The sequence below is a fragment of the Camelus bactrianus genome, chromosome 11 (assembly GCF_048773025.1).
Source record: "Camelus bactrianus isolate YW-2024 breed Bactrian camel chromosome 11, ASM4877302v1, whole genome shotgun sequence".
Classification (NCBI taxonomy): Eukaryota; Metazoa; Chordata; class Mammalia; order Artiodactyla; family Camelidae; genus Camelus; species Camelus bactrianus.
This window is the reverse complement of record NC_133549.1, coordinates 21,547,720-21,574,225: the sequence shown is the minus strand read 5'-3', so window position 1 is coordinate 21,574,225 and position 26,506 is coordinate 21,547,720. Positions and strand designations below refer to the sequence as shown.

Sequence of the window (26,506 nt, the reverse complement as noted above, 5' to 3'; positions counted from 1 at the left end):
GTCCTGAATGCATTTCTGCACGTTCCAAAGCCTCTTCTCCTTCCCCTCGGCGTAGTACCAATTCTTAACAGCACCTGAGTTCCCAGAGAGGCGAGGATGCCAGTTTTCACCTCGATACCCCCCTCCCGGGAGGGCGCGCACAGCCACGGCTGGGCAGGCTGAGGGAGTCAAGGCCTGCAGCGCCTGCCGCAGTGTCAGAGGCAGGCCTGTGGGGGCTGTCAGGCGCGGGGCGGGGTCGGAGACTCGGACGGGAGTTGAGAGACCAGCGAGGGGGAGAGACTGTCCTAGGAGACCACCCTGTCCGGAAATCATGTTCCAACCTCACAGCCCCTCCACATTTCTTATGAGGAGCTTCCCAGTAGGTATTTTAATAAAATTATATTCCTAAGAGGAAGCACTACTGGCCGGCTTATAAACAAATGAAAGCTCAATGTTCCCCGGGTCCAGAGGCTCCCCAGTGAGCTTCCTCGGCCACCTCCCCACCGCCGGCCCGCGGCCACTCCCGCAATTACCAGCACGTCTCCTTAGAGAAGAGGAGACCTGCTCTCTGCAGGGCAGGCCACGGAAAGCCCTGGAACGGAGAGGGGAAGAGTTATTCCAGATGAGACGTCAGCAGCCACAGCAGTGACAAATGCCGCGTTCTCCCAAGTAATAAAAGACCTCCAGATGACTTAAAGGCACCTACACTAGGATAAAATGGGGTCAGCAGTGTCTAAAAAGTCCAGGTGGTCCCAGAGTGGTTTGCAAACTCTCTGCAGAAACGGGGAGGCTCCCCAGGCACCCGCTGGAATTTGAATAAAATGCAAACATTGACTTTTGCCTCCTCTGTCTCCTGGAGCACCCAAGGCACCGCCACACCAGCGAGTGACCCGGCCTGGGGCACAGAGGAAGGCTCAGAGCCCGTCAAAAAACGTTTTGTATCCTCACTAGATGCCAAACACCACACTAAGGGACCAGGACAGCAGAAGGCTGAGGCCCCGCCCCAGGAGGGTGTGGGCTGGTGGGAGAGGTAGAAACACACGCTGGTGATGCGGCGCAGTATGATTGTGCCGAAGAGCTGAGTCCCACGTGGCTCGGCTCAGGGTCCACAGCCAGTGCAGAAGGCAGAGTCCACGTCAATCTACCAAATACCTTACAGTTTCTGTGCTTTTATACAAATTCAGTGAGGCCATTTCTTCTCTCCAGGACAGGGTTGTTGGGTTGAGCACAGTCAAGCCGTATTATTCTAGGGACCCTGCTGTACAATGATATCCAACTGAAAAAAGCAGACTCGCTCTCAGAGAGAAGGGGACCCGCCCTGTGACAGGCAGCCGAACTGAGGAACCAGCAGACGCAGCTCTGCCCTCGTGCCCACCCCGGCCACACGCTCCTTGAGGACATCAGAGGGTGTACGTGTGATTTTAGTCATGTGTCCGCAGCATCTGTTTCTGCCATGTCCTCAGGCTCAATGTGCATGAGTTAAGTGTGTCATGATGTGACTGATGAGGACCAAGGTACAGGAAGGACACATGAGGCTGGGGAGGTCTGAACGGGCTTCATAGAGGAGGTGCTAGTTAAGCTGGGGCTTCAGGAACGAGCAGGACACAGGTGTCAGGGACACAGCATCGCTCAGCATGGCGGTCAAGAACATGGCATATTTAGGCAAGAGGCTGCCAAGGACACGCAGGATGGCTGAGGTGTGGGAGCAGAGCCTCCAAAATCAGGGCGGTCCAGCCAGCACAGCTTCTTGGTTACCAAGCTAAGGAACCTGACTTTGAAGTTGGATGTCATGAGAAGCTTCTGAAGGATCAGATGTCTCCACTCTCACGATTTGAGGGGAACTGGAGGATGACAACCTTATCTTCTAGAGGCTATTAAACATAAAGTGGGGAACACGGATGGGGGACACTGTCCACTTCTGGACATAGCGCATGAAGGCAAATGGGAACTTCCTGCTGGAAGCACCTAAAATCCATTGGAAGTCAATGCCCAGATCTCAGGGGTCAGAGCAGGGTGGGCAGTTTGGATTGTAAGTCACCGTGTGTCAGAGGATGATGGGAAGGTGATCAGATCCACCCACTTCACACACAGTAGGAGCTCAAGTGTGGTCACTCACAGGAGCCCCACCCCTCCCTGCGACAGGGGGACAGTGAGGCCCCAGGAGGGAAGGTCACGGCCAGTGGGAGCCCTTTGTCAGAAACGGACGGAGGAGGAAACTCAGGGGAAACCAACAGTGAAGGGACAAAGCCAAAAAGAGTAATAAAAAGTAAGAAAGTAAGTTAAAAACAGATGAGAGGAATTAAGAGACAACAGGGTCTCGGGAGCCAAAGGAAGTGATGTTTCAGAGGAGAGTGAATCAGTGTCCAGAGAAGGGAGATAAAGAGCGGGAGGCGTGCCCTGGCCTCAGGGGTTGGAAGGCCACCTGTGACCTTGGCAAGAGCAGTGGCGATGAAGTGTCGGGAGTGGAAGCTGCTACCAAGGGTCGCAGAGGGCCCGCGGGAGGACGCAGGGAGGGGAATGTGACCTCCGCTCCAAGACGTCTGATTGCAAAGGGGTAGAGGGATCGTTATTTGAGGGGAAAACAGCTCGTTTTCTCAGCCGTGAAACAAAGCGAATGGGACTGTCTGGAGCAGACTCTACCTCTGCCATTTTAATTAGCTGCTACTTGGTATTTAAGAGCCTCAATATGCTAAGGGAAGCTTTGGTTTCATGTTCTAATGCTTTTGCCTCCTTATTTTCCATTTCATGTATTATTTCCATAATTTCATTCTCATGCAAGAGAGCTGGAAATTGGAAATTTCCCGGAGCACTCAAAGGCTGAGCTCAACTGAGTTCATTTCACGATCAACCACATCTTGATCTGTCTTCCCTGGATCCAGGGTTAATTTTTTTCAAGACATGAAATTGGAGATGGGTCCCTAAGGACAGTTTAAAGTTTCAGTATCACCTTACATTGGGGCGGGAGTTTTTCGTTTCCAAGTATTTTCACAGCCATTATTTCATCACATTCTTACAAGGACCCTGAGAGGGAGGAAAAGCAGAGCAGCTCATACTCATGTTATTGAGCAAACCAACAGCAAACAAGCAAACAGCATGATGGACGCTGTCTAACGCGGACAAGGGCACATTCTTTCCCGTTCCTCTGCTCTTTGAGCCACACGGTTAGGGGCGATGGTGGCCTGAATCTTGATCTGTAAGGGACATAACAGTATCTCATCCAGATATGTCTCAATCACAGATAAGAGAGAGAGAGGAAGGAAGGGAGGAAGGGAGGAAGGGAGGAAGGAAGGGAGGGAGGGAGGGAGGGAGGGAGGAAGGATCTGAGGACTTTTGCCTGAATCAAGCAGAATCAACTTGAAATCAGATGAATCAAGTCGACCAGCCCCCCAGCGCTGGACTCAGTGGTTTCCCCGAGTACCGAGTACCGAGCTTCTAAACCCATGTGCTCATCAGAATCACCTGGGGTCACATTCTAAAAAGGGAGATGCCTGGGCCTTCCCATAAAGCCATTAAATCAAACTGTCAAAGATTGGCTGAATTGAAAGAAACAGGGGGGTCAAGGAATAAACTAGGGGAGCAGGAAAGAAGGCAAATCTAAACGCCTATTATTCTAACATACAGCAGGCATCGTTGTGCCGCCAGACATTCATTGAGTGTGTTTTGCATACTTGAAGATACACTCTGTTAATGCAGTTTAAAATGACAACGTTGACTGTTATGTTTGATAACTAGGAATGACATACACATCCAAAACATCAGCCAGAACCTCTGTTCCTACAGCAAATACACACATCTACCCCGTGGAGAATTACTGCACACATGTACACGCATGTAATGCACCTGAACGGACATTTCCACGCACCCACCAAACAAGGGTGCTCCCTGCGGTTACAGAGCCGTGATGCTGACCCCACGCGTCACATGTTGAGATGAGGCCCACAGCATTATGACAACTTAAATGCTGTTCCCCAAGTCACCGAAGTCCCTGTTCCCTCAAACAATGGCAGTAACCTGGAGTTATTTGAGTCAAGAGGTATGTGCCTACTCCCCTCATGGTTCTAATCCTGGAGGGAGAACCCTAGAGGAGTCGGGACAGCTATCAAACAATAGTGGGTTTTCCTAATTCTCTACAAAGATGGTGCTGGTGGCCCCTAGTCATCAGGTTGGAAGCCTGGCCAGGGGCAGGTGTGCCAGCTTTTCCCTGCCATGCCTCCTGACATCTGGGAGATGGCTGGCTGGCAGGAAGGACGCAGTGGGAGGTCAGAAACGAGAGCCATTCTGGTCCATTCCCGTGGCACATGGAGAGCCTTCATCAGCTTGTTCTTTGATACCCTCCACATCGGTTACATGTGGATTTTGATAAACAACAATATCCCAAATATTGCATGGGATATACTTATACCAAAAAAATGTATATTGTTTATCTAAGTACAAGTGTAGCGGGACATTCTACTTTTATTTGCTAAATCTTGCAACCCTATCATCAGGGAAAGCTCTCATAAAGGCTTTTACCATCCAAGAAAGTTTAGATTGCTCCACATTTTTGTATTATAATTAGTGCCTGTAAATATTTCAAAGATACACCTTCTTTGTAAAATAGTATATTTCTCTTTTTCCGAATCTATTGTGTAGGTTCTAATTTTGCAAATTAATAGCATGATGAAGTTCTCTGTAATGTCTTAAGTTTTTCTTCCAGGAAATATCATCAGTGTCACCATAATTGACTTGTGCTTAATATATTCAGTTTGCAACAGTCTCCATGAAGTAGAAATAGTGAAAAACTTTAGATTTGACATTTGGATCCTTTAACCAAATTTCCAACCTTTCTGAAGGCTCACTTTTGCCTCTAAAGCTTTTTTAGAAAATAAAATAATGATGTAAATCATATTATCATTATGTACATAAAGGTGGCCCAAAGCAGCCCTTCCAGAAAACTACAGAGGATTTTCACAATCTCAACTGCTCTTTTATAAAAAAAAATCTGTTTTCCATAATCAAAAATAATCTAAAAATAGCTCCACAGAACACAATGACAAAGCCATCTGTATGATCTCTCCAGAGAGCTCATATTTCTATAGATTTTATCACTTTCCAACTGTTCCAACAAGTTCTGAAATTTAAGAAAGTTATGTAGATTTGTCAGATAAAACTCATCGAAATATTAAATTTAATCACTAATATTTCAATTATTTTATATTATTGTTTTACATCATAGAATACTTTAAATCAAATATTTGTCAGAGTAAACAAAGCATAAAACTGCATTAAAACTCATTATGAACTTTAAAAAATGTTGCATTAATATGTTCCTATCAATAATCGACCGATAAAACCAAACTGTTGATGAAACAGATATAAATACAGGAAAATACCCAGCACTCAAGTCAAATGAACTGGAATTTGTAAATCTGGAAATACTATCCCTGGTGCATATTTGAAAAAATAACTTTCAACAAATGCAAAGAGTTCTGGGGCACTCATCAGAAATGTCGGGTCAACATCAGTTTGTATTTTATCTTCCTGATAATGAAGATTTCACATTACAAGGAAGGATCAAATTGGGATTAAAATAAAGACAAAACTTAAATAAAGGAATTTGAACGCAGCTGATGTGATCTTCAAACGTCAGCCATCAAAAAGTCAAGAAGAAAAACAGACCAAAACACTGACCTCCGAGTCCACGTCCTTGGTTGGGTTCCACGGGTCTCCGCTCAGAAGAGACGCAGCGACCACTTCATAAGCTCCTCCCCCGTCGCCCGCTCCAGCCGGTTGCACCGAAGGTCCGAACCTGCTTCCCAGGTTCAGCCCTGCAACGAAAAGAAAAACCCCCCTGCTTATTGTGGTCAGGAAGAGTTGGACATAAGGGACTCAACGAAAACATTTGGAAGTTGAACAAAGCCAGGGAAACAGCATCATCTATTAAATCATGGTAAGTGTTCAAACTGATTACTTCTCTGTCGATTGAACCAAAAAGGTTTGTAACTTAAAGAAAACACAAGCTAATTTTTTCCTCCAAGCCCTGTGGCATGTGCAGGGTGATTATCACGGTCAAAGTATATATAATGCTGTCCTGCAACGAGCCACAAAAACCCACAAGCCGTGACTTTTTAAATGATGAATTAATGCTTTGCTGAAGATCAGCTCTCTATTAAAAGTCTCAGGGATTTAGCTGTATTAAGGCTAAATCCATTTACTTAAGTCCCCATGAATCAGTTAAGCACAATGCCAATTCTCCTTTCTGTCCTTACGGAGGCTAATTTTATGTGCTTCAGGGAGCGATTCTATAGACAAAATTAATTTGTCATTTCAGACTGACTAGACTGGTTCATGTAAAAACAAAAAAATTAAGTCATTCAATAAACTATTATATGATCTTGTTTCTTGGGGTCCTGTCTGTGAAACCAGTTAATATACTGACCCCGGTTCAATTTAGCACCATTTCCATAAACAATCCTCATGGAAAGTATAACATTTTTCTCTTCTGGAGAGTGTATCGCTTTCTTAACAAATACGGTAATTTCTCCAGGCTTGCTCTCCTATGAGGTCACGCCTCTGCTATTCAGCGAGACCACAGTGTACCCTCAAGGTAAGGATGGGAATGGGTTCCCTTCACATGTTATTCCCATTTCTTCAACCAGGACTCATAATTTTCAGACCTGAGTCATAATAGCACAGTTTTAAGTTACTAAAGAGTTCACATTTATTGGGCACAAATGGTATTGAAATTTTAATCCTAGACATTTTACAGTTCTCCAAATACTTTTAAATCCACACCATTTTATCATTCTCAATGTGGAAGTCTGCAGTTATAGTCAGGTTACAAAAGGATTACTACTTGAGTATTAACTGTCTGACAGCCCCGCTGGAAAATTCTCAAGCTGGTCACAAAGTATTTAAAACACCCAGTTGTGGAGCGCCCAAGGAACGAGGATGAACCAAAATTTGGGAGTATGGCCAGTGGCTGGAGTGGGGAGGTGGGGTGTGAGCTGGGCTTCTCGGCCAAGTGGGGAGGGCAGTGGGAGAGAGAAGACCATGGGCCAGGGCAGCGGGGTGGGGGGGAGAGCATGTGGTCTCAGGGCTAGGATGAGCTGAATTTTCAGGGATGAACTTGACTTGCGTTCTAGAGCTGAGGGTTCCAGCCATGCGAGCAGAGGGGACTGGCTCCGGGTGGTGGCGGCAGACACTGGTGGAAGGCTGGATGGAGGGAAGAATGAGCTAGCTGCATGGAAGACATCAGAAGTCCTTCTCTTGGCTGTAGAGGGGGCAGCCACTGGAGGCATAGAAATCTTAAATAATGAACCTTGTCCAGTGCCTTGATTTCATGCCCTTCAACGTGCTCCAAGGCAGTGCCGAGTCGCTAGCAGCAGGGCTACGGAGTCAGGCATACGCCAGCGTCAGCACCAGCTCTACCGCGCCTCAGCTGCGGGTCCCCGTCCAGCTGTTGGCCTACCTGTTTGTTCGTTCACTCATCCACTCACTCACTCGTTCACCAACTGTTTCTTAAATCCCTGCCTTGTGACAGACCCTCCAGACCTGATGTCTCCTATTCAAAAAGCCCATTCTTTCTGCTCCAGGCCAGTAAGCTCTCGTGTCACCTGGAGCCAGCCCCCTCTGCTGACACTGCTGGGACCCTCATCTCTTAAAGACAGCTTCAGCCCAGAAGACTTGGCTCCCTCCATCCCACACAGCTAAAAGAGGGTCACAGATAAAGCTGCTCTCGTGGCTCATGTTTTCGTGTCGGGATAGAAATGACTGGACCACTTCAGAGAGCAACCAGGGCTATGAAACAGCAGGGCCACGGGTCTGTCCTTGTAACTCCTATGTAAATCCAAGATGATTTCAAAATAAAATTTAATGAGAAAAACAGGGTGATGGCAAAGTGGCGGGGAGGGCCCCTCTTGATGGAGCATCAGGAGGGACCTTTATTTGCTAGGATGGGAAGCACCGAAGCTGAGAGTGAAGATGAGAACCTTCGAGCCCCACCCAGAGCCAAGGGAAAACCGTGTCAGCAGAGGGTCAGCAAATACTTTCCTATCCCATAAAATGAGGCAGAGCGCGGGGTGGCCCAAGGCAGATGAAGCACATGGAGCACGAAGAACACCAGCGGGCTGCTTTGGCATCATTCTCTAAGCTTTGCCAAGACCCAGGCCTCTTGCTCTGGAACCTCAGTGGGATTCCCAGGTTGGAATTTACTGAGATAAAGTGAGTTTCAATCCAGTTACCCGGCTCCTGCAGAGCCGGACTAAAAGTGCAATGATCTGAACTTATCTTGAAGGAGTGCTGGTGTGTTGTTTGAATTGGATTAGAAAGGCTTTGAAAAATACCAGCAGTTACGGAGTGAAAGCTGGAGATCCGTCTGAACTCTCCCCTCCACCAATGAAAACCAAGCATGTGCCAAGAGTTACCCCGGCCAATATGTTAATCTTCTGAAAAGTCAGGTAAAACTGTTAAAAAAAGCGACTGCGAGCATTTTTAAACTTCCTCTACATAAACAAAGCAATTTGATGACAGGCTCCTCCTGGCGGCTTTATCAGTTCTGTTTCCCACACAAGTGAATTGTTAAATTGAGGAGTTAATCGCAAATTCAATTGTCCAAGGCTTGTTAAATCCAACACTGGAGTCCTCTGTCACCTGCCACCCAAGACACAGTGGGGAAGACGGGATGGTTTCCAGACATATTCCAGCCTCGATACTTTCGCCCCAGGCCTCAGATACTTAGGGAAAGAGTTTTCCCATTTACTAGAACCTGTTGAGAAGCTGTTATGTCTCTCTCTCTCTCTTTTTTTTAATTGATGTATACGAGCTACAATGTGTCAATTTCTTGTGCACAGCACAATGTCCCAGTCCTGCATATACATGCATATATTGGTTTTCATATTCTTTTTCATTAAAGGTTATGACAAGATATTGAATATAGTTCCCTGTGCTATACAGAAGAAACTTGTTTTTTTATCTATTTTTATAGATACTGAATAACATTTGAAAATCTCAACTCCCAAATTTATCCCTTTCTTACCCCCTTTCCCCAGTCACCATAAGATTGTTTACTATGTCTGTGAGTCTGTTTCTGTTTTGTAGATGAATTCATAGTGTTCTTTTTTTTTTCTTTTTTGGTTCCACATATAAGCGGTATCATGTGGTATTTTTCTTTCTCTTTCTGGCTTACTTCACTTAGAATCACAATCTCCAGGTCCATCCATGTTGCTGCAAATGGCATTATTTTATTCTTTTTTATCACTGAGTAGTATTCCATTGTATAAATATACCACAGCTTCTTTATCCAGTCATCTGTGGATGGACATTTAGGTGGCTTCCGTGTCTTAGCTGTTGTATCCAGTGCTGTATGTCTTAGAAGAAAGGAGGTGTCATTATGATCCAGATCTCTGGGTTGAATCATTAGCTTGTTTCTGCAAGCAAGGGAAATTGGAGAGGCAGCAAGTCCACCTCCTTGGCTTTGGGGAGGCTGGGGAGGCCTTTGTAGGGCTTCCCATTTGCAACTGCACAAACCAAATATAAAGAGTTCCCTGGACCTTTTCCTCCAAGACTTTTAGTAGCAGAGAAAAAGTTATTTATTCTCCTGAAGGCAGAATATCACAAGCCCTGAACATTTCCCTTTTCACCTACATATTCCAACCTCTTAATCCAAAAGAAGTCCTGTGGGGCTGGTTTTTTTTTTTTTTCCTCCTGCTAAGAGGCTTTATTTCCAAACATTCCAAGGAGAATTCAGAGGCAGACTCTGCCAGCACTTGTAGAATGTTGTGTAATCTTTTAAAGAAATTGAGTAACGGCACTATTTGCTGAGTACAGTATTTCTTATCTATACACATGGATAATGAAGCCATCCCTCAGCCTTTTAATTGGTTGCACAATGTCCCCCCAGCAGTATGTGTAGCCAGAGGATGGCTTCTTATGAGCTTTGCTTATGTATTTATACACTGCTATTTCTTTCAGATGATGCAAATAAAATTTTTATTTGTGCTGCATGGATAGACAGAATAAATTATACACAGCTGTGAGATATCAGAGTGTATTTTATGGAGTGATCTTGTTGACAAACCATAAAAGGAGGACACACATTCAAGCCCTGGAAACCCAGGGGAAAAGAACATGACCTAAGAAAATAGACAGTTTGCATACATTTTGTTTTTCCAAATATTTGTGCATCAACAAAACTCGGTCGACTGCATAAAAAATGCGAAGAGCTTATATTGGGGAAGAACTTCCAGGTTTTTTTTTTTTGTGTTGAGGAACCAGATGCACAGCTTGCCACCTTGATAAAATTGCCAATTCGCTTCAGTCTCATAATGGGGAAAAAAAAGCATATTAGATATTTTGGCTTCTAATACAGTTATCTTCTGTACAGTCAGTTCTGCTTTCCCACGAGGTAAGTGTGCCTAAATTGCTTGTCTCTTTGTGTGAGTTTGTCATCTTAAGACCTGATTACAGCTGGTGAGGAGGGAAGTGACAGACCAGTTCCTCAGGCAAGAATCTTTGCAGCAATGGCTTTTAAGGTTTTAGAAAAGCCAGCAATGAAGTTACCCCCAAAAGTGACTTCAGATTCCACCCCTCCATGTAAATCACCCAGAGCATGGCTGCCCATGGAAGTTCTGCCTCGTTCCCACTGCAGCTTACTAAGGGAGGTCCAGACTACCCTGATGCCCACCTAAGGGCTTCAGCTCATTAGAGGTGGAGATTGACATGGAGTTCTGAGATAGTGGACAACAAACATCTTGGAGCCACAAGACCTGGTTCTGTTCTTGACCCTTCTTCAATTTATTGCCCTGCATCCAACTCTTCATCTGAGGTTCTGCCTTCTACAAAATGGGAACCACATTCTCTCCCTTCCTAATACCCATAGGGTTAAGGAAACTCAAACATGTCAGTACAGTCAAAGGGCTTCTGAAAAGCTCAATGCACAAAATCAGTCTAGGATGTTGAAACGCAAATTTCCAGACTCCTCGGTGGTGTTTGTCCAACCAAACCACACGACTGGTGTGAAGACAACAACCCGATACCCATCACTAGACAGTGCCAGGGTTTTAGCTGCTGGTGGTCATCCATTCAAGCTGCCCAGTGGGCCGCTGGGGAAGCAGCCTCTGATGAGGCTACTGGTCAAGATGAAACTTAAACATCACACCTGGAGTTCTGGCTTTAAAGGGAAATCATTATCAACACCCATATAAATCTAAGCGAGGAGAAGCAATCTGATGTGTCACAAGTAGGATTAAGATAAATATCCTTTAGAAAGTCTGGCTGGTGGGAAACACTGAGACAACTGTTATGAGTTGCAAAAGAATCTGGAGCCAAGGTCCTGGAAACACATAAGGCATTTTTCTTAGCCCCAAATCTCTGAGAGCTAAAGAAAATTTCATAGAATTGGCTGAGCAGTGCCTTGGTTCAGGGAACCACGGTGGCAATGCTCCCATAAGGGACAAATGTGTTTCCTTGGTTCGGATCTGTATCCACAGTCTTCAGCAAATAACAGTGTCATTCTCTCATCTCATCTGCACACTCTGTAGGTGACAATTAGGGACGTGATGTTTAAAATGGTATAGCTCAAGGATGTTCCAAAGAACCATGGTAAAAGTCAATCCTAAGAGAGTCACTCTGCAGTAGAAACCCTGAAAAACGCTGCACCAGCCAGATAACCAAAGTCAACAGCAACATCCACCATCCTGCTGTTGGCATGTACTTTTCGTAGGACATGATGAAAACGACGCTCTACTCTGTGATCTTACTCCCTCAAAACCACCACCTCAGTCAGTCCTGACACAAATGCCAGTAGAGGCGCTTCCTACAATATATCTGACCAGCACACCTCAGAACTGTCCATGTCATCAAAAACAAGGACAATCTGAGAAACTGTCACAGCCAAGAGGAGCCCAAGGAGACACTAGGACTAAATGCATTGTGGAATCCTGCACAGACTGGGGAAGAGAAAAAGGACATTAGGTAAAAAGCAAGGCAATTGGGATAAAGTATGAATGAACTGTAGTTAAAAATATTATGTCAATATTGGTTCATTAATTGTAACAATTGTACAATACTAAGGTAATATGTTAATAATGGGGGAAACTGGTTATGGGGTATAGGGGAAGCATATTACCTTCTCAGTTTTCCTGTAAATATAAAACTGTCCTTTAAAATGAAGTCCGTCAATCATCATTTAAAATTTAATCTGTATCTTGCCAGAAGAATGTCATTCTAGGGCAATTCAGTGTCAAAAGGCTCAGTGATGGCTCCAAAGACCAGCAAATTGGAGTCTTTACCCTTCATCTCTCCTCTAACTGCTCCTCGTTCAGAAGGAGGAAAGAAGTGGTAACGACAGCCAAGTGAAGTGCGTAAACTAATTAACTGACAAGGTTTCCTAGAGTATAAAAAGGCGGAGGTAAGCAAAAGTAGTTGATCCTTAAGCAGCGGAAAGGCCCCTCTGAGTACCCCCAGGGAACTCTACAGAACACAGAAATAAGCCGCTATAAAAACTTGACATTTTTGGTTATTGGCTACAAAGCTCTGAAGTAGTACAGAAGTGAAAAGTTGGCTTAGGAAGGTGACACCAAGTGACAGTCACATGAATACTCCGATAAAACGGTGCTGACACTGAACCAGATTCGCACCGAGTCTCAGATCGGAGCTCTCCGCAGCAGAAGGCTGACTTACCAAGACACAGCCTGGTGTGGGGATGGCAGCTACAGGGCTGTGAGCCGGGAGACACGGCGTGCGCCCGCCGCAGGCTCTGCGTGGACGCCCCCGGGCTGGTCTCTCGCACTCTTGACACACAAACCCTTTACGTGTCCAGGAAGGCTATGGACCGTTGTCCACTGCAGAGGGCTGGCAAGGGAACCGAGTGACATCTTGGATGCAAAGTGTATGTGGATGTCATTTAGCTTAGTTTTTTTGTTTTTGTTTTTGTTTTTTTTTTAAATCAGTCTTCGGAAAGAAACACGTGAAAACGCTCTTGCACGGCTTTTGTGGAGGGCCAACGGGGCTGTGGATTTATTGGTTTCTTCATGTTTGTGTGTATCCCTGATGGTACTGTAATCAGCCATATCACTTTTACAATGGATGAAAAATTTTAAACCTCAATCATTGGGACTCTTGATAACAAACCAACTGATTTATAATGTTTCACTTTCCTACTGGCTTTCCTGGCATCACAGACACTCAGCCTTGGGCAGGCCAGAGGACATGGCCCATTTGGAAATAAAAGCGATCAAGTCCTATGGAACAATTACAATTTTGAAAAGATGTTTTGTATGTCATTTCAAAATTCAAAGAAAGCTACTTATAGCTTCCCATAAATGTTTCAGGTGGATTCACACCCCAAGCGCAAGTCGTCTCTACTACACATAAAGATGACTTTTCTTGCCTAAAGTGTCTCCTATCTGTAGGGAGCAAAATCATTTACAACATTGGCTTATATTTTTATACTCCTCTGCTGGTCAGTGGAAGCTAGTGTGAGTCCTATTTTATAAACAGTGAGACGGCACTCCAGAGTTACACGGGTTATTCCTAATGTTTCCCATAACAAATGGCAGAATTAATGGCAAAACCCAAGCCCTTTGCATTTCAAATGTGTCCACACACTTTGTCCTTCAGAACAGAGACAAAGACATGCTGCAGGAATTCATCTGCAATACTTTCAATGGTGGAGGATAGCAGTCAGAATTTTCCAAAATTGACTTTGCAAGAAATGATATAAGAGGAAAATGGAACCAATTACTAAAATCTTACCACACCAGCAGTTTTTGGAAGTAAACAGCAGAAGGTCAAGAAGAGAAGCTAGTTGATTCCATTCACCACTGTAAATGTATTAGATGGACTTAAACAACGACAGAGCAGTCATTTAGCATCTCCACTAAAGTCCCCGTGCCACCTAAGGTCTAACATCCTCGCTGCACCACTGTCATCTTCGACCACCTTCTGCTGAAATGCACCCTCAGCCTGGCAGAACCTGGTGGTTCTGGTTTTCTCCACTTCTCCAGCCAAATCTAGCCTTCTCCACTTAGACTCCTTCCTCTGGCCTCCTTTCCTCCCTGGGGACTTGAACATCCGTCAAGTCCCAGCTCTTGGCCATCTTCCCTCCCTATCTTACCGTCCCCTAGAAAACTCAATGTTTTTAACTGATGTTGCCCAAATCAGTATTTTTCCATCTGACCATTGACCCAAGCACAATCTGTATTACAATATCTACTGGACATTTTAATCTCAATACCTTGTCACTGTCATCACCTCTGATTCAGCACATTCAACAACCAGAGGTCTCACTCCCCCCGCAGTCAGAAAACAAAACATTTTCCACCATTAACATCTTGCCATCACCACCACCACTCACTCTGTAAGTCACATGGCTGGGCGACATCTTTGACACACTCTTTCTAATGCCCACATTCAACAACTACGATCGGGTATTTTGTGCATTGTTTTTGTTTTCTTCTGTTTTCTACAAACTCTCCTACTTCCTAACTGAATCCTTCTAGACAGTTTCATCACCTGCAGTCTCCCCCACCTCCATTCTTGAAGGAGAGGGACATGTGGTAAGAGCAAAAATCTACGGCAGAGTTTTCCATCACGAGAACGTGAACACGAGTGCCCTAATGGGGTAGAGAGCTTGGTGGGCTCCGTAGAGACAGAAAGGCAGTCAGGGTGGCCAAAGTGGACTGAGAAATGGGATTGGGACAGGTGGGAGCGGAAGCACAGGAGGCAGACCAGTCTTCGAAGGCAGGGCTTGGATTCTGAGTGAATGCAATGGGAAGGCACTGTAGGGCTTTTTGCAGAGTAACTTTGATTCATTTTGGAAAAATTCTCTGCTTGAGAATGCAGTGTGTGAAGACCATAGAAGAATGGATAAACAAGAACTATTTATAGGGCAAAAATGCAAAGTTCAGCATAGATTACATATAGATTACAATGGGGAACACTAATTAAACAAGTGCTATGCACCAAACCCCATCCTAATCTTTTTATAAGCTTTTATTTGTTTGCTTGCTTAGTTGTTGTTTTTTTTTTGGAGGGGGAGGTAATTAGGTTTATGTGTCTATTTTTAATGGAGATACTCGGGATTGAACCCAGGACATCATGCACGTTGGGCAGGTTCTCTACCACTGAGCTGTACCCTCCTGCCTTTATAAATTTAAATTGTTTAAATTTCACAACAACCCTATGATGTTCATCCCCATTGAGCAGATGAAGAAACTGAGACACAGAGAAGTCATTAGAAACTTGCCCACGGTCCAGAGAACCAGGAAGCCAGGAAGCCAACCCAGACAGCCAAATTCTAGGATCTGTCCACCAGCCACACCACATGATAAACAATCGCTCTGGCCAGGAAACACTTGGAATCAAATTCAAATTCCTTCCTGAGTCCTGCGAGTTCTGGAACTTCATCCCTTGACAGCTCCATCTTGCCCCCTCTCCTGTGACTGCACTGACCACCCTTCGGACCATCCATGTGTCCGGCTACGTCCTACCTCATGTCCTTTGTGTTTGCTCTTCCCTCTGCTGAGAAGATTCTGCTCGCAAACCTCTGCACGCCCTCAGAGCTCAGTATTTATGGCTCAGCTCAAATGTTAGCACCTCAGAGGGGCTGCCCTAGTTAATACCCTTCCTTCCATTCCAAGTTTCTCTCCAGCCCGTCATCCTATTTGGTTCCTTTCAAAGCACTTTTCAGCATCTAAAGTTGTTTTCTTTCTTTATCCTTTGGGCTCCACCACCCGACCCACAAAATCTAAAATGGCAAGCAGTAGGGGCACCGTTTGTCAAACTCGTGTGCAGATGAGTATTTATTTCATGAATTAAACAAACAAAAAGTTGCCATGACCTTGAGATCATAATGACGTGGGGAGGCGGGGGAGGTCCCCGCGGCTCGGTCCTTGCCACAGAGACTTCTGACAGGTGATTGATTTTTAGCTCACCCAGCAATGTCTGGCTTCTTGCAGGTAGGTGCCCAGCACCAAACCCACGTGAGCCTTATTTAGGTAAGCCAGAATTCCAATTTATTTATTTTTAATGCAAAAGAACGAGCAAGCCAAGCAGAATCTTCATCTAAGGCATCTTGCTCATTATCTTCCCAGCAGGAAGCCTTCCTCGAGAAGCCCAATTAAGATCAGAACAGAGAACTAAGGGACCAGAACAGAAATTGTCATCATGGAAGCCTCCCCTTTTCTTCTCTACAAGACTGTGTACCTGGCACGCTAACCAAGGGCGCCCTAAATCCCAGCTGTGCACCAAGAGTCAGCGAGCACAAGCTGCTTATTCGAACTTGAATGCGTTTTCTACAGACTCGGCGGGTTCTCGGAGGCTAGCTCTCCAACGCCTAGGGACGCATCATGTGTTTGCCTCTCATACTGCCATTTAGACACATTTCATTTCCTTTGTGAGAAAAACAATCCTGAGTTTTAACTTACGTAATAGTTTATAGACCTAAACCCCACGTGTGTTTATGAGAAAATACATTCAGAATTCCAAAACACCACACCGGGGCCATGCCCTACAGCTCATGCCCTTCCTGCGGGAACTTTCACTTCCCCGCTTGCTAGGAACTCAATTGTAGGGAGCCTGTGGCTTGGGCAGGATGGTAGTGGAAACAGGCAAGACAGGGACTTTTGGACTTGAAGCACAGTGAGGATGGGGGCTTCTAAGTTAGGGGACACCCGCCTAAGTCCTAGGGACCAAGGGGAAATTGTGGCCACCTGGAGGCAGGTGCTGATCTGATTTTTGCAACTTTCATTTCAACTAGTTGTTGACTTCGTCCATGGATTTGGGGGACTCTAATTTAAACAGTCCAACAGGATACCCCAGATGATTATGCCACGGGGCTAGAGTCCTGAGTTCAGAGAAGTTTTAGTTCTATGTGATTTGACAACTATTTACTAGGTTTACAGAATGAGCTCGGATCCGGTTTAGTCATTATGATTAGAAATACTTTTGTTCTCAGTTTTTGATACTGAACAAGGTGCTTAAGTGGCTTTAAGTCTTGCTTCACCTCAAACAGATAAAGCCAAAAAAAGAAAGGAAGCTGTTCAGAATAGGCACTTTGAATCTATTTCTTCTCAGTGATACACAGCTTTATTCTGATCTGTTCCCACAGACACGAGAACTAGCCACTCCCATCCGGGCCAACAAGTATCTCATCGGAGCAGGTGCACTCGGTAGATGGAGTATCCTTGCCCTGGTTTAAAACTCACACTAGTGATGCATTCATTCTTCTAAAATGGACTTTCAACTCTCTGAAATTAGCAATGATAGGTCATCCAAGGGCCACCGTCGTGAGAAGGCTCCTGGCAGAACCAGGAGCTCGACCCGTCTTCTCCTGTTGCAGCTTCTAGTCACACAGTAAAGTCACCAAGAGAAGGTACTACGCCCCATGGCCTCCCTGCACTTATGGCGGCGGGTGAGGGGGTGGGGAGTGGGCAGGGTTCCCTCCTGCCTTTGCTGGATCTGAAGTATGACTGTTTTCCATCCATTCAGCAATGACCAGGCCCTGGCAGGTTGACAACCCAGTAGACAATTATTATAAAGAAAAATCCCTATAAAAAAAATATATATATATATGTATATATATATATATATATATATGACATTGGTGAGGAAAAAAATTATTAGTTGTTTCAATGTGAATTTGTCACTGAGGCTGAACTTTTTCATATTTTTATCAGTTGTTTTCTTTTCCTAATTTGAGGATTATTTGATCATATCTGTCGCCCATCTTTAATTGGTCTCATTTGTTCTAGTTTACGTACGTGAAAGTTTATGGGTTAAGAATATCAAACAGGCTTATTTCTAGAACAAACAAGCACACAAACCACCGCTGAGTCAACCCGAATCCTCCCTGCGGAGCGGAAGCCAGCCGTCATACAGCCAGCGGGGACTGTCTTCTGCTGTTCAGAGCGGCGTGCGGGGACACGGTGTCAGAGAACGGCTAACAGCACATCAGGGTTCCGTGTGAGTCAAGGGCAGGTTCAAGCTCTGCTTTTCACCAAAGGTGGGACCTTTCTAATTATACAGCGGAACACACAGTGCGTCACCCTTGGAATAGCTGAGAAACCCAAGGTGGCGGCTTGTGGAATGACCTGCTATGTGGCAGTGCTCACTTAGAAGCAGCCATGACAGAGGGAAGAAAGGAAGGAAAGAAACCTTTTCTGAGTGTCGATTTCCTAGCAGATTTCACGGCGTGGTTCTTTCCTCAAATTAAACGTGACTCTGCCCTCAAGGAACATGAAGTCTAGTGAAGAAATGGACAAGAGCCTTTTAAGAGCAAGTAGAGTTGAAATAGAAAATGGAAAGCAATTTAGATGGTCCAGGAAGTCTTCACAGAAGGGGCGCCAAGTGCGTCAGGCTTTGAAGAGGCAGGATTTGGGTGTTCACGTGTTGGGGGGAAGGGGTCTAGGAGGAGAAGGGAGGGGGGGAAAAGGGTCCTTAGACTGATACCCCAGGTCCAACTCCATGACACAGAAACAAACAGCAAGGAAGGGAAATGTGAGGAAATGAGGGAAAAAATAGTACTGGCCTGAGTCCAATCAGAAGTGCAATAGATGTGAGCTATTACTGGTCTACTTTTAGACTTTGTTCAAATAGGACATTCGTTTTCAGTACATGGAAGGGCTAGACTGAGATCTCCCCCATCCCATCCCACGTGGACTTGCAAACTCACAAAACCTTCATCACGGAGGAATTTCCTTTGATAGTCACTGTTTACGATGCAGAAAAATAAATTGGGGTTTATGTGGGGTTGCCAGATGGAGCAAACAAAAATATGACTCCCAGCTCAGTCTGAATTTCAGATAAACGTGGAATAATTTTTCAGTATGAGTATGTCCCTCATACTTCATGGGTCATACTTATACCAAAAACTCATTCATGGTTTACCTGAAATTCAGACTGAACCAGGAGTCCCCTGATTTATCCATCCATGCTAGGTACAGGCTTCCATGAATAGTTCACTGGCCCACAAAGTCAAAAATTTTCAATCGATTCTTAGGAACATGTTCTGGTTTCAAAATTTGAAGTTAACACGAGAATGCCTGAAACGTAATTACTCTCAGTCAACCCAGGGTGCATGACAATATTCTGTGGTACAGCATTTGAGACCAGAATAACCTAGTGACATATTTTGAAGGAGGAAAAGAGATTTTTAAGCTCACTCGAGGACACACCTCTTACGTAACTGGATCCTCTTAATCTCACAGCTTGTCTAACCCAACTGCTGGAAGATGAAGTCTATACACAATAAAAAGTTTCATTCAAGGGTCCACATGACTCCATCCGTCACTGAAGCACATGTTTGGCACGGATTGAAAGCTAAAAGCAGTCGAACAAATACTTCAAAACTGAATTTATATCTCTCTAACACATGGTTTATATACGGATGTAATACCTAGAGAGATTTGCAGTTCTCAAATAATATCCTGGCTAAGGTACAATGACGTCTGCAGCAGACCACAATACCAAAATTATTTGCTTTTTAAGTATGTGAAAGAAATCTAAGTTTAGGAGGGGGCCGCTGCCCAGAGATGCCTACTTGAGCGAGCAATTGTTAAAAGAGGTAAGAGCCCACATGGATCCACAGTAAGTCAAATATTTGCATAATTCCTTAAACAATGAGAATGCGCCTCTCTAAAGCACCAACTTTAGAATGAAATTACCAAGGGTGGTAACTCATATTTTAATAAACGTCACAAGTTCCAAATATCTCTTCATCTAGGAAAATCGCTTGAACATCAAATCTATAGCAACGCACATATGTTCACTTCTTGTTACTTACAAGTAAAAAAAGCTAGCCTCGTGCCGTTTTTTGTTTTATATGCAAGCATGCTCAGGTATACTGACCTGTTCTTCTAAGTGATTTTCCCCACTAGACAAGTTTCTAGATAAAGCCCCCAAAATATTTTTTTTTTAAATAGATATTTAGTTTCCACTGTCAAAGAGCCATGTATTTGCCAACTTCCCTTTTTTCTCCATCTTTTTCGTTACCTCCCCAACAATCTGATGGCAGGTAGACCCAGCCTCAGTCTGTTAGAGAACAGACGTATTTACCCCTGGCTGCCCTATGACATTCTTGTAAATATTTTAATAGCCTCCCTGTTCCCAAGAAGAAAATGGAAAAACTGCAACAACTCAAAGACAGCAGGGTCCACGCGCTGGCACACACGGCAGTTCCACTCACTTTCCCAGTGTGCGCGCAAGATTGCTTTTCGTGAGAAGGGCTGGGTGGGGAGCAAAGAAATTGTCACATTGATTTTCTGTGGAAATAATATAATTTATATATTTTTTTTAACTTGACAGTATCAGCGTAAATCAGAGCCAGATGGAGAGAAACTCTGCTCCTGAAATCTCACACACAGCACACACGCAGTCGGCAGACCCTCTAGGGCTCTGGAGGGCAGACTTGGTGGGGGGGAGTTGGGATTCAGGTCAGGGACGGTGACAGCTGCCCACAGTGTTGCTACCACAGCGGGGTCTCCCTGTGCTACACCGTTGGCAGCATGAAGGGAGGCTCCTGCCCCAGAGCCGGACTTGGCTCATTTCTTGAAAGACTTTGTACAGGAAGCTCTGGGGACGAGCGTGTGTGGTCATAAGTGGCATCTCCCAGTTGTCAGGCACTTTACAGTTTACAACATGCCTTCCCTCGCCATTATCTCACCCAACTCAGAAATGCCACAGTAGGCCATAAATGCCCCATTCTACCGAGCGGTGAGGACGGGGAGAGGGCGGGTGGGAGAGCCGTGGGGAAGCCGAATGTCTTGCTGGAGCTCACACCCCTGGCAGCTGTCTGGGGAGAAGCTCAAAGCCAGCGCCTTCACCCCGCCACGGTCATCTGAGCCCCAGAGTCTCTGTGTCTGAGCTGTCTGTCAGTCAGTCCCCAGCGCCCTCTCCCCTTCACCTTCTGTGCCTTTGTGCTGGCCTCCCACCTGTCAGGGACACCACCTCCCCCTCAGCGAGTCCAAATCAGCTCTTAAGTCACAGGAAACAGGGCTTGGTGAGGGCCAGGCTTTCAAGGGAAGCTGGGCTGTGGCAGAGACGCCCAAAGAAGGTGGCTCTCGGGTCCTCGAGGGCCAGGGTCCACCCCCTAGCAGAAAGCTGGCACCAGCAACCTCAGCCCCTGGCTTGTCACTTCTGTCCCCTGGCTTTTCCCTCCAACCTCAGATTCCCGGCAGCCACCTGGACTTCACCGATGTGGCCTGGTTGTGACTGGTGCTCCTGCCACCTCTGCCCCCCACAGGCCCCACCCAGATCAGTGGGGTCTCCAGCTGGATGGACAGGCCGGTTCTCTGCCTTGCTGGAAGTCACCCTGCATGCGCGAGGTACAGCAGACCCCTGCCCCCACCCCGCAGAGCTGCCTGCATCCTTCTGCAAGGAGCAACTCCAGCCTGCTCGGGGCCCTCTGAGCTCTGTGTCTGCTCTTCCTGACACGGAGCCTGTGCCACGGCAGGTGGTCACCACCCGGCCACCTGGGAGCTGGATCCTGGAGAGAGGGACGGGGTCTTATTCTCCTCTGTGACTGCAGCCCCGGCACAGCACTGGGGTCCTACCACGTGCTACGTAAGCGTGTTGCAGGGATGTGACCGAGTGGGATGAACTCCAGACGGCGTCAAGTGATGTGCATGAAAGTGCTCCGTGACCGCTGGTCTGGGTCCAGAAAACGCCAGCCTCCTCGTTAACGAGGCAGCACCTCCATCTGCGCGCGGCTTGCGCAGCCGGGCTCCAGGTGGCTTCAGGTGTCGTCTCCGTGTCCCCTCATCCCAGCTGTGAGCTTTCACCCAGCCGTGGGACTCACAGCCCCAGAGTGGGCCACTGAAGGCACTCACAGGTCACAGGAGAGCTGAGGACCGCCCCTCCCCTCACTGTAGGAAGCCCTCTCCCCTCCACTTTACCAAAGCTTCCTGCGGCTGTCACTGAAGGAACTCAGGCCTCCAGTCTCTCATGACCCAGCACGTATCAGCGCCCCTCGAAGGGCCAGACCCGCCCGGCGGGCTGGGCCCAAGGCGCTCTCAGGCATGACATTAGGTCAGTGGGGGGACTGGTTACTCCCTCCTCACTTTCCTTCCAAGTCTTCACATTAGGACCAAGGCTGTTGAGTATAATGTGCCTCCAGCCCCCCAGCCCCTGGCTAAATGCCCTTCTCGTAAAGGGAGCAGGTGTCTGGCTCAGGGACATCAACAGGCACCAGTGTCTGGAGTTTAATAACATTGTTTTGTTTTCTTTCGATCGATTTGTACAGTATCTATAACAAGTGCCACTGGCCTTCTGTTTATAACAGGGAAATACAATTTCCTTCTTAAATAAACTTAAGTAAAACATGTATATTGACTTAAAGGAAAATTTAGGATAAATTAAGAAAAAATTATGTAAGTAAAAAATTGCACAGGTGATAGACATACCTGAAAAAGTCACGGAGAACGCAACGCCAAGCTGGGAAACGTGGCCGTGCACGCACTGGTCGGCACTGCTGTGCGTTGAGTTACTTGAAGAGTTTGATGAACAAGCACCCCCCACCCAGCGCCGCAGCAGTGATGAGACTGATTCAGGGTGGGTACCAGGTGGGGTGTGAATCTGCAGGCCTAACAGGCTCCCACAGGGATTCCAATGCAGGCCATCTGGTAAACCGACGGTCTCAGAGACCCTGGCCTTTGAACCAACAGCCCCTGACCTCCACCTGAAAACAGAGTCACAAAGGCTGCGTTTGCTGTGGGCACTGCCCTGTTTGGTGACTCCTACCACAACCAAGCAGGCTTCTCTCTGCCACTCCAGAATACCCAACCATCATCCACGGGACACTTGAGCATCTCCTACGTACCGAAAACAGCCCACAGACTGAGAGGGAATTACCACATGCTCCGCATCCTCAAACGGATGCAACACCTTATGAGAGGCGATAGGTGAGACATGTACACTGGCGTCAAGGAGCTCACAACATCATGAGGCCATTATTTAACCTGCCGGCCTTAACTGAGCACCTGCTCTGTTGGAGTCTTGGGGTCGAGAGTCATAGGTCACAAGACCAGCTTTGAAAGATTCCAGTCTAAGCAGGAAAGACAATGGTGTGAAACCAAGACAGTGGATCACCCAGAGAGACTGTGCACCACAGCCTGGAGAAAGGAGCCCGCGGAGGAGGTGGGAGGACGTGGTTGGGAGGCTTCCGAGGGACAGAGGTTAGCAGGCAGCAGGGGGCGGAGGGCAGGACCAACACGCAGGGGGAGAAGGCAACACGCGTAAGCAGGCACACGATGATAAAACACGGCAGAGACCGTGGTTACATTTGTTTGTCGTCGTTTTCCATTTGATGTGCAGAGAACTCAGCCTGTTTATTAAAGACCTGAGTTATACGTGGGCCTCTAGTAGCAAAATAAAGAAGAGGTTTATGACTGTCCTAAAGCTGACCACTGTTTGTGAGTAGACAAAGCTAATGCAATCCAGGTCTAGCCTGGACCTGCCCATATACCTTCTGGAAGATGTCATCACGAACCCTCCAGCGTCCCTAAAAAGAAGGGGAAACTGCCTTCTTTAACCAGTTGACTGCTCTGGCACAAACAGCCAACCGCAGGCTTCCGGTTGCCCCCTACTTGTGGAGACTCATTCCCCAGCAATAACGCCCCTTCCCAAATCTTCCAGATCATGCCTTAACCTTGGCCAGGGGAGTCATGTTGACAGTGACTTCCACATGCCTAAATTTAATAGCAGAGGAAGGTAGCCATTTAAATTGGATGACATATTTAAATATCTTTTATACTGACAACAAAACTTTTTTCAAAGGGAAAGAAAGGTATTTGCATTTGTTTTACTGCTAACTTTCCCATGGAGACGCCACCTCCACCTCCACCAAATCTTTCCTCTTTACTAGTTTGGCTTTGGTCCTTGCACGCTCATCTGACCTTCCCAGCTTTACCTTCCTTATCTGAAAAACAGCAGACTGATGGGCCGTCACCCCGCTTCTTGGACTTCAAGGATGTAGTACTGGAGTCCTGGGAGTCATTTTTTCTTAAAGTAAAAGCCCCAGAATGTGTCCCACATTGATGCTGGCTTATCTAGTGCAACTACTGCCTTGGCTTTCAAATCATTAACGACCCTATGTTCTGGGAGGAAGGGCGAGGGGGGATTCGGAAGTAACCGCAGGTGGTGTCCGGGAGGACACAGGTGAGGGAACGGTGACCGAAGGACTGGGGAGCCTCTTCTACTTTCTGACGTATCTCTAAAATCCCAACATTTTTTATATTCCCTATGGCTTACTGGCAGTGATACCTGCAAATGACATTTAAATTCAATTAAAATTTTCACCATTAATTTTTTAAGAGTAGGATTTTAACGTGAAAATCATCTTGAATGCTGAGAACAAACTGGCTATTGAAAACAAAAGCTCCGTGGAAGGAGTCTTTGGAGAAAAAGAGTATTCATGAACATCTAAATCTTCTAATGCATCCATTTGCAAAGTGAACGCCAGAAATTGGCCGCGCTGTGATTTCAGATAACCACTGCTAATCTTTTTGGGAAAAGGAATACCCAAAAGAGATACTTGACGGATGAAATTCAAAATCTATGCTAACTTTTTTTTTTGGAGTGGTGGCAAAATAAGGAGATGGAGGTTTTTCACGTATTTATGTTAAAACTTGCATCAGTCTTGGAATTTAGTAGTTCACAGAAAATCTGCCCCACAAGAAATTGATCTCAATCTTCAAACAGCAATTCTCCAAAGGAAAAAGAGAAACAATGTAAAGAAAAAAGGTAGAAAATGTCTTATATTCTGTCTAAAGAATGCTACACATCAAAATATATGAAGAGAGCCAAAAATTTACTAGCAGGAAAATGTGTAGTTTTAAATGCTTTTATTATCAAGAGATAAGAATATAAATGAACTATGCATGAAGCTAGAAAAAATCAAAACCAAAACAATGATAATTAAGAGGAAGGAGTTATGAAATAAAAGCAGAAATTATTAAATTATAAGCCATAAATAAAAGCAATAGACCATGAATAAATCCAAGACTTAATTCTTCAGGCAGACCAAATACATAGCTCAAACTCTAAGTCCAAACAAAGAGGAAAATGAATTGCAAATGGGTATAATTATAGGTACAAAATTTAAATTATAATCAAGTATTACACATTGTTTATACTAATAAATGTGGAAACATGGATAAAATAAATATTTTCTAGGAAAGACTTAAGTTAGCAAAATTGGCCCAATGACAAATGGCAAAACCAACGACCATGTAAGAATTTGAAAAATCTGTAGGAGATTTAGGTTCCATCAAGATGCTGGGCCCAGGCAATATTAAGAGAGAGGTTTTATAGCTCCCCAAACAGGTAATTCTCAAGTTATTTTTACTATCCTCAAACACAGACATACACACACACACAGATAGGTCAAAAGAAACTTTAGGATTGTGGCTGGTTGCTAGAATGGCCCTGATAATTCACTGCCCCTCCATCTGCACCCCAGGGAGCTCACAGCTTTGTCTGTTTCCCCATCCCCTGACTCTGGGTTTGACTACCTAACGCGATGGAACGTTAGCAGGTGCGACCCAAGCAGAGGCTTGACATCGGCTTTCACTTTAGGGCTTATTTGATCGTGTTCCTCCACCTTCCCATGAGAAGGGGCCTGGGCTGGCCTGCTGGGGGCGGAGGGAGAGACATGCGGAGCGGAGCCCAGTCACTCCCTGGACAGTGGACCCACAAACATACCGGCAAACCTTGCAGAGACCAGAACCGCTCAGCGTCAACCCCTGACTTGCAGACTCATGAGCCAAAGAAATGTTTTATTGTTTGAAGCCACTGAGTTTGGGCCAGTTTATGAAGCAGTGGATGTCAATACACAACTTATATACAACCGTTTTGCCTACTTACTAGAGATGTGAAAAATCTTACTTAGAACATTAGGAAGTTAAATTCAGCAGCACATTAAAAATATAATACACCTTGAAAGAATTTATGTCCCCAAAATGTATGGATATTTTGCTATTGGGAAATCCATCAATGACTAATTATAGCAATAAGCCAATGAGTATTTGTATCACTAGATCAAAAGATTAAAATTGGGGGGGAAGATGTGGTGGCTCATTAAGAGTCTAAAAGGCAGTTAATAAACTCAATATCTGATGCTGATTTAAAAAAGAATTCCCATTTGAAAACTAGAAATTGATTCTTCCTTAAAATAATGAATGTACATCTTAAATCTACAGTGAATGTCACACTCAATGGTGAAACAACAGGGGTCTTCACGTTAAAGACCAAAACATAAGGGGGATTCTTCCTGTTTGCACACATTTTTAAAACTGTTCTGTATGTTTGAGAGACTTAATAAAGCAGTAAGAAGGAATTCAGAGAAACAAGTGTTAGAAAAGAGAAATTATTTATAGGTGATTTGACTAGTTACCTAGGAAACCCAAAAAAATCAACTGAACATCTACTAAAACCAGTAAGATATTTTAATAAACACATCAGTCCCAAAATTTATATATAAAATCAACACAAGAAAATACCATTACTAAAATAAAATTGAAAATTGAATCCTATTTATAATGACAAGAAAAGA

At 45.3% G+C, this 26,506-nt stretch overlaps 1 protein-coding gene across 1 annotated transcript in view; it reads right to left on the bottom strand.

Annotated features, from left to right (window-relative positions):
• Positions 1 to 26,506, bottom strand: part of ADAM12 (ADAM metallopeptidase domain 12) — a 325,460-nt gene that overhangs the window by 277,969 nt on the left and 20,985 nt on the right. Inside the window, exon 2 of the mRNA XM_074373406.1 lies at positions 5,650 to 5,786. Coding sequence (XP_074229507.1) covers positions 5,650 to 5,786 — 137 coding nt within the window. The remainder of the gene's footprint in view (positions 1 to 5,649; positions 5,787 to 26,506) is intronic.